General features: G+C 48.0%; 1 protein-coding gene across 3 annotated transcripts in view; it reads right to left on the reverse strand.

Moving 5' to 3' along the window:
- The window catches only part of srgap3 (SLIT-ROBO Rho GTPase activating protein 3), a 978,679-nt gene that overhangs the window by 135,339 nt on the left and 826,174 nt on the right, over nt 1–17,166 (reverse strand). For all 3 annotated transcript variants that reach the window (XM_072472097.1, XM_072472095.1, XM_072472098.1), the window contains exons 4-5: nt 6,519–6,581; nt 1,269–1,454 (exon numbers count right to left, since the gene is read on the reverse strand). In XM_072472097.1, the coding sequence (XP_072328198.1) occupies nt 1,269–1,454; nt 6,519–6,581 (249 nt within the window). The remainder of the gene's footprint in view (nt 1–1,268; nt 1,455–6,518; nt 6,582–17,166) is intronic.

The following is a 17,166-nucleotide window of genomic DNA, read 5'->3' on the forward strand; positions in this document are numbered from 1 at the left end:
GCAGGAAGCCTGCAGCAGTTGCCACCGTCCCTGTTGGTTCTGCCACTGCTCCTGTTGGTGCTGCCCCAATGCACAGGCGCTGGTCACTGATTGACCAGCAACATTTGGCCACGGTGGTGGTAGGGGGTGAATATCCACTCCCAGGTTCCTTGATTCCAGGATCCTTGATCTGGGTGAAGCCCCGACGTTGTAAATTTAAATGCTTAGTGGGCACTTAATTTAGAGTGCCTACCTGAAAGGAGGTGACAGGGTCTCTTTCCGGCTCTCCAACCTGCGGATGAGACTCTTGTCACCTGCACTAAATATTGTCCAACATGTTTTTAAAGTGTCGGTAGCGTCAGAAGGCTTTGGGTTCAAGTTCCGCTCCACAGACTTGAGCATATCTCCAGTGGAGCATTGAAAGATTGCTGCATTGTCAGAGATGCAGACTTTGGGCCAGATATTAAATCAAGGAAAATTCTGCCTTTGGAGGTGCTGTAGAAGATCCCATGGTCTATTTTAACGAAGAATAGGACAGTCTTGAGAAATTTATTTGTCACTAAAACAGATTATCTAGTCCTCATCCCGTTGCTGCCTGTGGGATTTTGCTGTGTGCCAACTGGCTTCCAGGTTTCGCTCATTGCAACAATGATTACGCCTCAAAAGTACTTTATTAGCTATAAAGTCCTTGACCAACATTGTAAACGGTGCTATAGAAATGCAAGTTCTTTCTTTTATAGGCCTCGTCATACCATAGACCCAAACCAATAGCCACATCTTGCCCTTGACTCAGTACTGGGGGAGGCAGTGTGTAGTGGTATTGTCACTGGACTAATAATCCAGAGACGCAGAGTAATGCTCTGGAGACCTGGGTTCGAATCTCACCACGGAAGGTGGTGAAATTTGAATTCAATAAAAATCTGGAATTAAAAGACTAATAATGACCATTGTTGATTGTCATAAAAACCCATCTGGTTCACTAATCCTCTTCAGAGAAGGAAATCTGCTGTCCTTACCTGTTCTGGCCGACATGTGACGCCAGGCTGCCTGACTCTGAAATAATCTCTGAAATGGTCGAGTGAGTTCAAGGGCAATTAGGGATGGGCATCAAATGTTGGCTTCCCCAGCAGCGCCGGTATGCCAAAAATGAATAATAAAAAGCATGCTGTGCAACCTCTTAATTTCATCATACACACCAATTCTGTGGAGGGCTTGACTCCCTTCTATTCTCTCAGTCCAAGCTACCCAAACCCTTTCAACATTGGAAGTGCCTGCTGCTTCGATCATACCTTCTCCTTCATCTTCTCGATCTTCCTCACGGAACTACGGCGCTGCGGCCTATCTTCGTGCCGGAGCAGGTTAACACTGATGTCTCCTGACTTGCTGAATTGCTTCTCCTCTTGCTTCTCGGCATCCTTCAGCTTGCTCTCTGCGCTGATGCTTTCCGCATGGTACATGTGGTATGTTTTCATTACCTGGCAGAGAGAGAGAGAGATAGTAATGGTTTAACGACCCTCACAATCCACAACTACTTCAGAATAACAGCTCCTTGAACGTGGTAAAATATCCAGGAGCAACGGTGCCAAAATCTGACGCCAAGCCCACATGAGGAGATATTGGGTCAGGTGACCAAAGTTGGTCAATGAGGTTGAGCTAAGAAAGAGGCATAGAGTTTTAGGGAGGAAATTCCAGAGCTAAGGGCCCAATACTGGGGGGATGAATTGGGAGATGCGCAAGAGGCCAGACTTGTAGGGAGCACAGAGATTTGAGAGGCTGGATGGGATTGCAGACATAGAGAGGGGCCAGGCCATGTGGGGATTTGAAAACAAGGATGAGAAGAGATGATGTTTCTGTTGTCAGATACTTCTTAAATACTGATTGAATGCAAAAGCTTTTCGTATCCCGACAGATTTATGCGAGGAATCTTGATATTACAGAATCACAAAGTTCGGAAGAGGCCCTTTGGCCCATCGAGTCTGCCCCGACACGTGAAAAACACCTGACCTACCTACCTACCTAAACTCATTTGCCAGCACTTTACCCGTAGCCTTGAGTGTCATGATGTGCAAGCGCTCATCCATGTACTTTTGTTTTTATAATTTAGAGTACCCAATTCATTTTTTCCAATTAAGGGGCAATTTAGCATGGCCAATCCACCTACCCTGCACACCTTTGGGTTGTGGTGGCGAAACCCATGCAAACAAGGGGAGAATGTGCAAACTCCACACGGACAGTGATCCAGGTACTTTTTAACGGATGTGAGGAAACCTGCTTCTATCACCCTCCCAGACAGTGCACACACTCTGGGTAAAAAAACTTTTCCTCACATTCCCCCTGAACAATCTGCTCCTCACCTTGAACTTGTGCTCCCTCATGACTGACCCTTCAACTAAGGGGAACAGCTGCTCCCTATCCAGCCAATCCATGTCCTTCACAACCTTGTACACCTCGATGAAGCTGCCCCTCAGTCTTCTCTGCTCCAATGAAAAGAACCCAAGCCTATCCAATCTCTCTTCATAATTTAAATCTTCCATCCCAGGCAACATCCTGGCGAATCTCCTCTGCACCCTCTCCAGTGCCATCATAGCTTCCTATAATGTGGCAACCAGAACTTCACACAGTACTCCAGCTGTGGCCTCACCAAAGTTCCACACAACTCCAACATGACCCCCTGCTTTTCCAATCTATGCCTTGATTGATAAAGGCAAGTGTCCCAAATGCCTTTTCCACCACCCTATTAACCTGCCCTTCCGTCTTCAGAGATCTATGGACAAACACACCAAGTTCCCTTTGTTCCTCGGACCTCCGAGTGTCAGGCCATTCATTGAATACTTCCTTGTCAAATTACTCCTTCCAAAGTGTATCACCTCACACTTTTCACGGTTAAATTCCATCTGCCATTTTTCTGCCCATTTGACCACCCCGTTTATATATTCCTGTAACCCAAGACACTCAACCTCACTGTTAACCATCCAGCTAATCTTTGTGGCATCCGCTAACCCACTGATCCTGTCCCCCACGTGGGCGGCATGGTAGCATGGTGGTTAGCACTGTTGCTTCAGAGCGCCAGCGACCCGGGTTCGATTCCCGGCTTGGGTCACTGTCTGTGCGGAGTCTGCATGTCCTCCTCATGTCTGCGTGGGTTTCTTCCGGGTGCTCTGTTTTCCTCCCACAAGTCCCGAAAGACATGCTGTTCGGTGAATTGTACATTCTGAATTCTCCCTCTGCGTACCCGAACAGGCACCGGAATGTGGCGACTAGGGACTTTTCACAGTAACTTCATTGCAGTGTTAATGTAAGCCTACTTGTGACACTAATAATAATAATTATTATTAGTCATCCATGTGGGCAGAACGTGTATTTGATTTTTTAACACAAGGAGCCACAGGTACCGCTCACCAGAACTCCACTGAAGGTGTTGGAAAGTAGCCACTGGGCCATTCCCGGAGTACAGCAGCAGCGTCCAAACCTGGGAGGTGGGAGAGAAGGACGATGGCAGGGCAAAGGTGGAGGAGACAGAGAAGGCAGAGACAAGGGCAAAGATGGCGTCGAAAAGCACAATGACTTTAAAAATAAATTTAGAGTACCCAATTCATTTTTTCCAATTAAGGGGCAATTTAGTGTGGCCAATCCGCCTACCCTGCACATCTTTGGGTTGTGGGGGCGAAACTCACGCAATCACGGGGAGAATGTTCAAACTCCACATGGACAATGTCGCAGAACGGGATCGAACCTGGGACCTCGGCGCTGTGAGACAGCAGTGCTAACCACTGGGAAAAGGGCAAAGATGGTGGGGGAGGTGAGCATGGCGGGGTGGGTTGAAAATGGCACCCACTGAAACTCGTCAACTCTCTAAGGAAGAAACATTAAAAATGCAAAGGGCTACATCATCAAACAATAGCTGACACAGAGACAGATCCATCCAAAACCTCTTGGAAATACATTATGGTTAAAGTATTTCAAGGCAAGGCTGCTCGGCCACTAGGGAGAGATTGCAAGTGAAACAGGTAGTGTCAAGAGAGTCTTGAGAGGGAACAAGCTCAAGGTTGTTCTCTCTCACTCTCTCTCATTAGGATTAAACATGTCACCTGGTTAAAGAAACAAATTCTCTCAGAAACCCACCAGCAAGCCGAGATCTTGTAATAATTGTATATCGTCTACATCTGACCGTTTCCAAGAAATCAGCTAATGCAAATCGGCTGCAACATTTTAAAATGTAGGCCTGAAGGACAAAGGACACTTAACCATATATTCTTTTACCTTTAAAAAACAAATTGACTCAAAACATTCCACTAATTTTTGATGTGTGTGTGCCAAATGCTGGACGGAGCCTTTTTTCTTATTTTTCTTGGGTTTAGTGGCGAACAAATTTGCTCTTTCTTGACTCCAGAAAACGTCATTTGATTGGTTCCTTATTGTTCACAATTAGGATACAATCTACTCTGGAAAAGGCATATCCTTGTGAAAAAGAAACTTGAATATTTGTTGTGTCTAGCCGAGGAGGTTGAACAGAGGGTAGTCAGTTCACCCCCTTCCCACCTGATCATAAATAACACACTGACCCTTCTGAGAGAGGCTGGGGAGCCGATTTTCCAACCCGAAGCTGACTGCCTCCAGACTCCCAGTATGAGATGGCTGCAAGCTCCCTGTTACGATTTCACAGCATGCCCTGTCCTTCCTTAGTACAGTCATTCATGGCAGGGGCAGACTGGGCCAATCAGTTAGATCAATATTCTATCTGAAAATCTGGGCTATCATTTCTGTGTGAGATGACAGGAGCTGGTTATTAATATGTTGGCCGGATGGGTTTCTGTTTGAGGAGTTTTCTTTCAATTGACTTAGATTACAGTCTAACAACCTTGGTAGCGTATCTTCAATCAATCAAGAAGGCAGTCTCATCGCAGCTCAGCATTCTGCCCATCACCTTGGAAGAGTTATCAGATGCTGAACATCTTGAACATTTTTCAAAAATTCTTCCGTCTTGTGTTTTTGTTCACTCGGAGCTTGTTTAAAGGCTTTACTGCCTGTCAGCCGTTTAAAAGATGGAGACACTGAACAAGAAATTCAGCTTCACCCATCAGGAACAGATCCACTGCCTGAATGATGAGGTTCGAGGAGTCCCTGATAGTGGGCCTTTGGCCTTTTTATTAGGGAGCTGTTCAAGAGGAATGCAATATTGAATCATGTACTGCCAGGAAGCCACCTAGTTGATCTGAGGGGTGGGCCCACAACAGAGGATCTTGGGGGAAGGACAGGAGGTCAGCACAAGTGATTGGTGGTATTGGGGAAACAGAAGGTGAATGGGACAGTGTAGAGGGCGTTGTACTCTGGGCGTGATTTAGCAAAAAAATGGAGTCCGTTCTGGGCAGGAATCGAGGGATAATTTCCGGTGCTTGTAGCACGTTTTTGTTCGGCGCCCGGAAGGGAACGCCCCGCCGAGGCCACACTTAGCCATATATCCTGTACTGTGGTTGCGGAGCTCCCTAGTGCAGGAAGAGATTGGAGTGACCACACAGGGGCCTTCGATTGCACACCAAATGCCAGTGTGCCTGGTCCCCATTTGTGGGGTCTAGTACTAATCAGTTATTGTCTGGGGTCTCCTCAACAAGGCCGATAGATGCTGGGTGGCCGTTCGATCTGGTTAGATCTCGCGAGGCCTAACAGCCATCAGGAATCCAGGGGAAGGCCTCTCCCAGGATCTGCCGGCCGGCACCCGTCCTGTTTCCAGCGGGAAGTGGCCAGTATCTTTTTTTTTTAGAATTTACAATACCCAATTCTTTTTTCAATTAAGGGACAATTTAGCAAGGCCAATTTACCTATCTTGCACATCCGTTTGGGTTGTGGGGGTGAGACCCACATAGACATGGGAAGAACATGCAAACTGTAGACGGACAGTGACCCGGGGCCGAAATCGAACCCGCGTCCTCAGCGGCGTGAGGCAGCAGTGGTAACCACTGCGCCACTGTGCTGCCCCGCACCCTCTGTATCTAATGCCATGTTTTAAGTGCCCTGGGAGTGTTTAATGGGGACAGTGTAGAAGGAGCTCTGTTCTGTATACAACCCTGTGCTCTATCTGTCCTGGGAGTGTTTGATAGGGGCAGTGTAGAGGGAGCTAAACTCTGTATCTAACCCTGCGCTGTACCTGTCCTGGGGGTGTTTGATGGGGACAGTGTAGAGGGAGCTTTATTCTGTATCTAACCCCGTGCTGTACCTACCCTGGGTGTGTTTGATGGGGACGGTGTTTATGTGAGCTTTACTCTGTACCGTACCAAACCCCGTGCTGTTCCTGTCCTGGGACTATTTGATGGGGACAGTGTCGGGAGGATTTTACTCTGTATCTAACTCCGTGCTGTAACTGCCTTTGGACTGGCTTAGATGGATAATTCCTGAAATGGGTTACAGTTGCTTGTCACCTTATGGCATATGGAATATTCTCCAGAAACTAAGGGAAACAAAATAGCTGCTGCAGAATGATGGCACAGACACCATGTTCACTTTAAAAGATCTTGGTTCTTGCAAAACTAATAGCTGATACTCACAGTGTACAGCTCATTGGTGACCTTTAGCAGCTCCTCATGCATTTGCTGGCCAATTTCCTTGCTCTGTAAACAAAAAGAAAACCCAGGATGTTAGAGCTACACAGTTCTCACCGCAACATGAACATGTTATATCACATAATCCTGAGAGAGAAAGCTTTAAGCATCGGCAGTTACAGTGCTGCCAAACAAGAACATTACAACAGCCTGCCATATAAGAGCAACTGTAACAGTAATCTGTAACACAAGGGACAGCAGGGAACCAGAAAAATGGAGAATTGGGGTTGGAGGAACCCCAAATCTTAGGTCTCGAGAACAGATGGAGCCTGGGAACCCAGTGACATCGGGAACAAGAGGTGGCTCAGATATCACCAAACGAGTTGTACATGAATTACTAAATGGTTATAACACAGATGGAGTACATTCAGCCCATCACATCCATGCTGGTTCTCTGCAAGAGCAACTCAGATAGTCAAACGGCCATATGCCTTATTAAGCACTTTCCAGACTGCCTCGTCACCTTCAATGATTTATGTCCCTCTGCTCCTCTACCCTCTTTAGAATCACCCATTTTGCATAGTCAATATGCATCACATCACACACTTCTGCATTAACTTTCATCTGCCACATGTCAGCCCATTTCACCAGCCTATGTCCTCCTGAAGTCTATTACTATCCTCCTCACAGTTCAAGCTTCGAGTCACCTGCAAATTTTGACAATTGTGTACAGGACACCAAAATCTAGGTCATTCATAGAGATCAAGAAAAGCAGGGGCCCTAATACCAATTCCTGTTGCATAAATGGGAGATAGGGCCGCTGCACTATTGCCCATGCTATCATTGAGCTTAGCTTCATTGGGATTGGTAAATTTAGTTGAAGGTGAGATGATGATGAGATTTTATGCAAACAAGTACAAGTGTTGCAAAGAGGGAAGAAAGATTAGGAGGAGCACACTTACTCTAGAATGATTTTTGAATTCATTCAAGGGATGTGGGTGTCACTGGCTAGATTTGGGTGTTGTTTGGGTGGGTTGTGTAGTTTTGGTGTTATGTATAAAATGGAAAAAGTTTCTCTGTCTCGCCGCTGTTATGGGTCCGGGTTTACAGAACCCCAAAGTGTTTCATGGAGTTCAACCGACCCACAACTTTTAATAGATTATGGTGTGGGAAGCACACGGCGTGCTCTCCAGGTGAGATACAGGAAAAATGGACAAGTGGTTTTTAAAACAAAACAATGTTTATTCTATGAACTCAAGTTAACCTTTTAAAAACAAACATTGAATATCTTAACACCCATTACTTCAAAGATAACCCAAAAGACTACAACAATAAATAATCCTTCAAACTGTTCCTTTAAACATCCAAAAGACTTCAAACCTTCAGAAATAGGAGCACATTAGGTTACATTCAATATATTTATAGTCTTTAGATTGCAGAAGTCAACAGACCAGCTCTGTGTTTCTTCATGCAGCTCTCAGCAAAACACACAAACACTCCCAGCAGCCTTCTCAAACTGAAACGCAAAAAGCAGAAGTGAGCTCAGCTCCCCCCACCCTCTGACATCACTTCAGTAATATGATCAGCTCTATTTCTTAAAGGTACATTGCTTAAACATCCATTTCTTAAAGGTACTCTCACATGACACCGCGCCACATTTCTGTTTCAGCACGCCAGCGGGATGCTCCATTATGCCAGCTGGTCAATGGGGTTTCCCATTGTGGGGCAGCCCCGAACCGTCGGAAAACCCCCGGGCTGCCGGCAAAATGGAGCTTCCCGCCGGTGGAGAATTCAACCCAAGGTGCTGGTGAATTGCCTTCTTGAACCGCTGCAGTCTCTCACCCATATTGCTTTTAGGGAGGGAGGAACTCCAGGGTTTTGACCCAGTGACAGTGAAGGAGCGGTGATATATTTCCACAGCAGGATGGTTGGTGAGTGACTTGGAAGGGAACTTCCAGGTGGGGGTGTTCCGAGTTATCTGCTGCTCATGGGTTTGGAAGGTGCTGTCGAAGGAGCCTTGGTGACTTGCTGAAGTGCATCTTGTAGATGGTACGCACGGCTGCCACTGGGCAGGATTTGATCCGGTGATGAAGAAATGATGATATATTTCCAAGTCAGGATGGTGTTAGAGCGGTGTTTTTCAAACTTTCTTCCCCAGGACCCGCTTTTACCAACCGGTGGATCTTCGGGACCCATGCTGGCTGATGTTTGCGGGACATACGGGCTGATGTTCGTGACCCACAGCGGCCAACCTTCGCGACACACCATTATTACTTACCTGTACAAAGAACAAAGAACAAAGAAATGTACAGCACAGGAACAGGCCCTTAGGCCCTCCAAGCCCGTGCCGACCATGCTGCCCGACTAAACTACAATCTTCCACACTTCCTGGGTCCGTATCCCTCTATTCCCATCCTATTCATGTATTTGTCAAGATGCCCCTTAAATGTCACTATCGTCCCTGCTTCCACCACCTCCTCCGGTAGCGAGTTCCAGGCACCCATTACCCTCTGCGTAAAAAACTTGCCTCGTACATCGACTCTAAACCTTGCCCCTCTCAGCTTAAACCTATGCCCCCTAGTAATTGACCCCTCTACCCTGGGGAAAAGCCTCTGACTATCCACTCTGTCTATGCCCCTCATAATTTTGTAGACCTCTATCAGGTCGCCCCTCAACCTCCTTCGTTCCAGTGAGAACAAACCGAGTTTATTCAACCGCTCCTCATAGCTAATGCCCTCCATACCAGGCAGCATTCTGGTGAATCTCTTCTGCACCCTCTCTAAAGCCTCCACATCCTTCTGGTAGTGTGGCGACCAGAATTGAACACTATACTCCAAGTGTGGCCTAACTAAGGTCCTATACAGCTGCAACATGACTTGCCAATTCTTATACTCAATGCCCCGGCCAATGAAGGCAAGCATGCCGTATGCCTTCTTGACTACCTTCTCCACCTGTGTTGCCCCTTTCAGTGACCTGTGGACCTGTACTCCTAGATCTCTTTGACTTTCAATACTCTTGAGGGTTCTACCATTCACTGTATATTCCCTACCTGCATTAGACCTTCCAAAATGCATTACCTCACATTTGTCCGGATTAAACTCCACCTGCCATCTCTCTGCCCAAGTCTCCAAACAATCTAAATCCTGTTGTATCCTCATCGCTATCCGCAATTCCACCAACCTTTGTGTCGTCTGCAAACTTACTAATCAGACCAGTTACATTTTCCTCCAAATCATTTATATATACTACAAACAGCAAAGGTCCCAGCACTGATCCCTGTGGAACACCACTGGTCACAGCCCTCCAATGAGAAAAGCATCCTTCCATTGCTACTCTCTGCCTTCTATGACCTAGCCAGTTCTGTATCCACCTTGCTAGCTCACCCCTGATCCCGTGTAACTTCACCTTTTGTACTAGTCTACCATGAGGGACCTTGTCAAAGGCCTTACTAAAGTCCATATAGACAACATCCACTGCCCTACCTGCATCAATCATCTTAGTGACCTCCTCGAAAAACTCTATCAAGTTAGTGAGACACGACCACCCCTTCACAAAACTATGCTGCCTCTCACTAATATGTCCATTTGCTTCCAAATGGGAATAGATCCTGTCTCGAAGAATTCTCTCCAGTAATTTCTCTACCCCTGAAGTAAGGCTCACCGGCCTGTAGTTCCCTGGATTATCCTTGCTACCCTTCTTAAACAGAGGAACAACATTGGCTATTCTCCAGTCCTCCGGGACATCACCTGAAGACAGTGAGGATCCAAAGATTTCTGTCAAGGCCTCAGCAATTTCCTCTCCAGCCTCCTTCAGTATTCTGGGGTAGATCCCATCAGGCCCTGGGGACTTATCTACCTTAATATTTTTTAAGACACCCAACACCTCGTCTTTTTGGATCTCAATGTGACCCAGGTTATCTACACACCCTTCTCCAGACTCAACATCCACCAATTTCTTCTCTTTGGTGAATAGTGATGCAAAGTATTCATTTAGTACCTCGCCCATTTCCTCTGGCTCCACACATAGATTCCCTTGCCTATCCTTCAGTGGGCCAACCCTTTCCCTGGCTACCCTCTTGCTTTTTATGTACGTGTAAAAAGCCTTGGGATTTTCCTTAACCCTATTTGCCAATGACCTTTCGTGACCCCTTCTAGCCCTCCTGACTCCTTGCTTAAGTTCCTTCCTACTGTCCTTATATTCCACACAGGCTTCGTCTGTTCCCAGCCTTTTAGCCCTGACAAATGCCTCCTTTTTCTTTTTGACGAGGCCTACAATATCTCTCGTTATCCAAGGTTCCCGAAAATTGCGTTATTTATCCTTCTTCCTCACAAGGAACATGAATTCCTTTCAACTGACACTTGAAAGCCTCCCACATGTCAGATGTTGATTTGCCCTCAAACATCCGCCCCCAATCTATGTTCTTCAGTTCCCGCCTAATATTGTTATAATTAGCCTTCCCCCAATTTAGCACATTCATCCTAGGACCACTCTTATCCTTGTCCACCAGCACTTTAAAACTTACTGAATTGTGGTCACTGTTCCCGAAATGCTCCCCTACTGAAACATCTACCACCTGGCCGGGCTCATTCCCCAATACCAGGTCCAGTACCGCCCCTTCCCTAGTTGGACTGTCCACATATTGTTTTAAGAAGCCCTCCTGGATGCTCCCGTCTAAGCCCCTGGCACTAAGTAAGTCCCAGTCAATATTGGGGAAGTTGAAGTCTCCCATCACCACAACCCTGTTGTTTTTACTCTTTTCCAAAATCTGTCCACCTATCTGCTCCTCTATCTCCCGCTGGCTGTTGGGAGGCCTGTAGTAAACCCCCAACATTGTGACTGCACCCTTCTTATTCCTGATCTCTACCCATATAGCCTCACTGCCCTCTGAGGTGTCCTCCCGCAGGACAGCTGTGATATTCTCCCTAACCAGTAGCGCAACTCCGCCACCCCTTTTACATCCCCCTCTATCCCGCCTGAAACATCTAAATCCTGGAACGTTTCGCTGCCAATCCTGCCCTTCCCTCAACCAGGTCTCTGTAATGGCAACAACATCATAGTTCCAAGTACTAATCCAAGATCTAAGTTAATCTGCCTTACCCGTAATACTTCTTGCATTAAAACATATGCACTTCAGGCCACCAGACCCGCTGTGTTCAGCAACTTCTCCCTGTCTTCTCTGCCTCAGAGCCCCACTGTCCCTATTCCCTAGTTCTCCCTCAATGCTCTCACCTTCTGACCTATTGCTCCCGTGCCCACTCCCCTGCCATACTAGTTTAAACCCTCCCGTATGACACTAGCAAACCTCGCGGCCAGGATATTTATGCCTCTCCAGTTTAGATGCAACCCGTCCTTCTTATATCGGTCACACCTGCCCCGGAAGAGCTCCCAGTGGTCCAGATAACGGAAACCCTCCCTTCTACACCAGCTGTTTAGCCACGTGTTTAGCTGCTCTATCTTCCTATTTCTAGCCTCACTGGCACGTGGCACAGGGAGTAATCCCAAGATTACAACCCTAGAAGTCCTGTCTTTTAACTTTCTGCCTAGCTCCCTGAACTCCTGCTGCAGGACCTCATGCCCCTTCCTGCCTATGTCGTTAGTACCAATATGTACAATGACCTTTGCCTGTTTGCCCTCCCCCTTCAGGATGCCCTCTACCTGTTCGGAGACATCCTGGACCCTGGCACCAGGGAGGCAACATACCATCCTAGAGTCTCTTTCACGTCCACAGAAGCGCCTATCTGTGCCCCTGACTATAGAATCCCCTATTACTATTGCTCTTCTGCGCTTTGACCCTCCCTTCTGAACATCAGAGCCAGCCGTGGTGCCATTACTCTGGCTTCTGCTTTCCCCTGATAGGCTACCCCCCCCCCCCCGACAGTATCCAAAGGGGTATACCTGTTCGAGAGGGGGACAACCACAGGTGATTCCTGCACTGACTGCCTGCCCTTTCTGGTGGTCACCCATTTCTCTGCCTGCACCTTGGGTGTGACCACATTTATATAACTGCGATCTATGACGCTTTCCGCCACCTGCATGCTCCTAAGTGCATCCAATTGCTGCTCCAACCGAACCATGCGGTCTGTGAGGAGCTCCAGTTGGGTGCACTTTCTGCAGATGAAGCCATCCGGGACGCTGGAAGCCTCCCGGACCTGCCACATCTCACAGTCAGAGCACTGCACCCCTCTAACTGACATTGCGTCAATTAATTAAAATTAAAAGTTAAAAAATTTTTAAAATATATTTTTAATTTTTTTTAAAGTTACTGTTAACTATCTGTTTCCTAGCACTAGATTTCAAATATAAATGCGAAAGCTAAATATAGTACTCTCCGATCTCTAGCTTAGATACCCCACTAAATTATAATTAAGTAATTATGTTTAATTAGTTACCAATGCTTAATTTTTTTAATTTAGTGTCGATTCCCAACCAGCCACTCAGGTCACAGCTTTTCTGTGATGTCACTTCAGTTTCCCCCCGACACACACAATTTGAAAAAGGTATAAAAGTAAAAAAGTATAAAACTAATGTGGCAGTTGGGCCTGCTTGGTCCTCACGATCTCTCTTGCTTCGTCATTTAATGTTACATTTCTGCTAAGGACATCAGCTGACGATTTAATTTCTTGCTGCATGCTTTGAAAAAAATCAAGATATTTGTCCTCGAACTCTCCATGCTTAGTCTTCAAATACCTTTGAAGATTTGAGGGTTTTAAACTTAATTTGTCAGTACTTCCCTGCATATAACACACATGGGCTTTGCATCCTGATTTGCATTGGCACAATAAAAGCCATCCCTCAAGAAATCATGGGCGGGATTCTCTCAGCCCGGGGCCGGGCCAGAGAATCGCCGCGACCAGCACGAATCGCGCCACGCCCCCCTGACGCCAGGACACGATTCTCCGCAGAGGGGCTGGCGCGGCGCCAGCCGGGGGCCGCTCCACGGGGCCTCCCCGGCGATTCTAGGCCCGGGATGGGCCGAGCGGCCACAACAAAAAGCCCGAGTCCTGCCGGCGACGTTCTAACCTGCTCTCAACCGGCGGGACCTCGGCATGGAAGGGTCCGGGGGCGGCCTGTTGGGGGGAAAGAGTGGTCCAACCCCAGGGGGGGGCCCTCCGTTGTGGCCTGGCCCGTGATCGGGGCCCACCAATCGGTGGGCCGGCCTCTCGTGCTGGGGCCTCCTTTCTTCCGTGCCGGCCCCTGTAGCCCTACGCCATGTTGCGTCGGGGTCGACGTGGAGAAGGGAGCCACTGCTCATGCGCGCGTTGGCGCCGGTGCCACTGCACATGCGCGGACCCCGCGGCGGCCAGTTGACGCTGGGATCAGCAGCTGGAGCAACGAGGGTCGCTCCAGTGCCATGCTGGCCCCCTGTCGGGGCCAGAATTGCTGATCCTGAGGCCATGTTGACGCCGTTGGGAAACGCCACGGTGTCAACACTTAGCCTCAGGATCACAGAATCATGCCCCATCTTTCCTATTTCAGTTTCTTCTTAATTGTTTGTTCACCAGAGTCCCTGGATCTCGGGATACAGCTCACACCAGCACTGCCTTGTCCTACCGTGGACTCTCCTGGGAAGCTCTCTCCAGCAGATTTAGTTGTGAGATCCTGGTCTGTTTGTATCTCTGGCCCTCTCTATTTTATTACAAAATGACCCATCTTCAGTTCTTCACACAGTCGCAAAGAAAGGGAAATAGAGCGGAGCTCCAAGCTTGGGCCACCACTGTTAGCATCGCATCCACGTGGACGCCCGTCAGCCCATTCCCCCACCCCCACCACTCTGAGCGCGGTGACCAGCACACAGCCCAACCTCGCGCCGCCTGCCCCCTCATACACCGCAACCAATCGGGGACTGCCCGCGGCCGGCATTCTTAAAAGCTGATCGCAGCAGTTGGGAACTTCTCGCCGCGATCGGGAACGCCACAACTGATTGCTCCACGACCCTCCCGCATGTGGGTCGCGACCCTGAGTTTGAAAACCATGTGTTAGAGAGAACATGGTGATAATGGTATTTCCATTCATCTGCTGTCCTTCTGTGTTGTGGTTTCGAAAGGTGCCATTGAAGGAGACTCGGTGAGTTGCTGCTTTGCACCCTGTGGATGGATAGTGCACACTGCTGCTACTGTGCACAGGTGGCAGAGGGAGTGAATGTATGTTTATGGTGAAAGATGGGGTGCAGATCTAATGGGCTGCTTTGACCTGGATGACTTTGAGGTTCAAGTGATTTTGGAACGACACTGACCAGGCTAATGGAGAGTATTCCATCGCATCCTGACTTGTGGTGTAGATGGTAGAGATATTTGGGGGGAACAAGGAGGTGCCCACACACTGCACAATACTCGGTGTCTGACTTGCTCTAGTAGCTACGGCATTTATGTGACCGGTCCGGTTGAATTTTGATCAATGGTGACCCCCGCAATATTGATGGTTGTGGATTCGACAATAGTAATGGCGTTCAATGTTAAGGATTGATTATACTCACCCCAAGCAGCAAAAATCATGTACAGGGAACCTAGGGTCCTAGTTTATTGACAACACGGTGCCATGGTTAGAAATACTTTGATTATAGAGTGCCCCAAATGTGACAAATACTAATTGATGAGGTTATGATGTCAGAAAGGCAAAATATTTAGTCCAGCGCGCACCTCCACTTGATGTACACTCACAGTTACTGAAAATCTCCTGATCATAAATTGAGTTTAGCTGTACTTTCAGCTGTGACAAGCTGTAGAAAAGGGACAGTGAGGAGAATTTAGCCAAATGATTATTCCAATACAGGATCTCAACATGCAAAACAAAATGGCCACCAGTGAGGGGACCAGCTAAAGCAGAGTCTTCTGGGTACATTGGGGGGTGAGGGGGATCTCATAGTTTCACTTGAGTCAATGGGAAGTGAAAGCAGCATTTTCTGGCTACATGGGGAAATCAGCCAAAGCTTGCAAGCTTGAGTTCAGGAAGTGCACAGTTAATAGCTTTAACAAGTAGCTCTGCAGCTTTCCTGCAGGTGTTGTCTGACTGAACAACTGTTTGGTTATGGATTAGTCAGCTGAGTGCAGAAGTTGCCCAGATTAAACTAGTGCTGATCTGCGTTTTTCAGAAATGAGAACATTGAACCTAGCGCTGATTCATTTCCCAAACATTCAGAGTGAGAAATCACCTCAAAAAACATTTGCGTTGAAGGCAGTTCAGAGAAGGTACACGAGGTGGATTCCTGGGATGAGGGATTTGTTTTACGGGCAGAGTAGGCCTGTGTTCACTGGAGATTTGAAAAATGAAGAGGCAATCTTATTGCACCATTTCAGATTCTTTGGGGGTTGGACAGGGTAGCTGCTGAGAGGATGTTGCTCCTCATCAATGGCAGCCAATTTCATGGCACTATCGATGGGTCTGCAGCATAAGAGGGGAGGAGGAAGAATGTCAGGGCTATGATGGTTGGGGATTCAATTTTAAGGGTAGCAGACAGGTATTTCTGCGGCTGCAAAAGAGACTCCAGGATGGTATGTTGCCTCCTTGGTTATAGGATCAGGGATGTCACTGACCAGCTGCTGGGAATACTGAAGGGGGAGGGTAACAGATAGATATTGTGGTACACATTGGTACCAATGATACAGGCAGAAAAAGGGATGAGGTCCTGCAAGCAGAACGTAGGGAGCTATGAAGTAGATTAAAAAATAGGACCCAAGAAGATAGTAATCTCTGGATTACTTTCGGTGCCACGTGCTAATGAGTGTAGAAATAGGAGGTTAGTCTAGATGATGGTGCAGGAGAGAGGACTTTAGATTTTTTGCGACATTTGGACTGTTTTCGGGGATGGTGGGACATCTTGCACCTGAACCGAAATGGGACCAGCTTCCCTGCAGGGAGGTTTTCTAGTGCTGTTGGGGAGGGTTTAAATTAACTTGGCAGGGGGCTGGGATCCTGAGAGAAGGTTCAGTAGGGATAGGTGCACAGCTTAAATGGGAAGTGACATCAAGTGAGTCAGGAAGGCAGAGAATTTCTAGTCCAGTTAAGTCACAAGGGAGTTTGGCGAGAAACCAATAAGCCCAATCTTCATACAATTAACAGGAGCGACCCCCTATCCATCAGCCTGTCGTGATCTAATGGTCTCCCCAGTAAGTGGCCATGCGGGCACTGATTAGTACACCTTTTTAAATATGTGAAACTGGTGGGAGGGCTGCTGTGGGGACCCGAGGAGGTGAGTAGCCATCTTGGCTCACAGGCAAATAGCCCTGGGCACTGGGGTTGCTGTCCCAATGCCTGGAAGGGGGTGGGCGAGCCACCGGGGGTGACAGCCTCGGTCGGGGTGGGCCGCCATCGGAGGGGAGGGGGTGGGGGGGGTGGATGGGTGTCTCCGCGCCCGCGGGTCCGCCATGCCACCACCTGGATTGTGTGTTCCCACTCCGGGGGCAATCCCAACCCCACTCACCTGCCCCGCTGACCACTCATAACTACCACTGTCCGCGGAGCGCGGCTTAAGGTTATTGCTAATTGGGAATTGGCAGTCGTGGTTAAGTGAGCACTTCACACCTCCCAAGTGGATTTCCCTTGGGTGGGCGGACCATGTAGCAAGTGGGAGTTATAGCCTAGCATCCCAATCTGACCATGATGCCTGGACACTGTGCCTGAACACTACAGAAAGCAACACCACCGACAGCGGGCAACA

The sequence above is a fragment of the Scyliorhinus torazame genome, chromosome 13 (assembly GCF_047496885.1).
Source record: "Scyliorhinus torazame isolate Kashiwa2021f chromosome 13, sScyTor2.1, whole genome shotgun sequence".
In the NCBI taxonomy this organism is placed as follows: domain Eukaryota; kingdom Metazoa; phylum Chordata; class Chondrichthyes; order Carcharhiniformes; family Scyliorhinidae; genus Scyliorhinus; species Scyliorhinus torazame.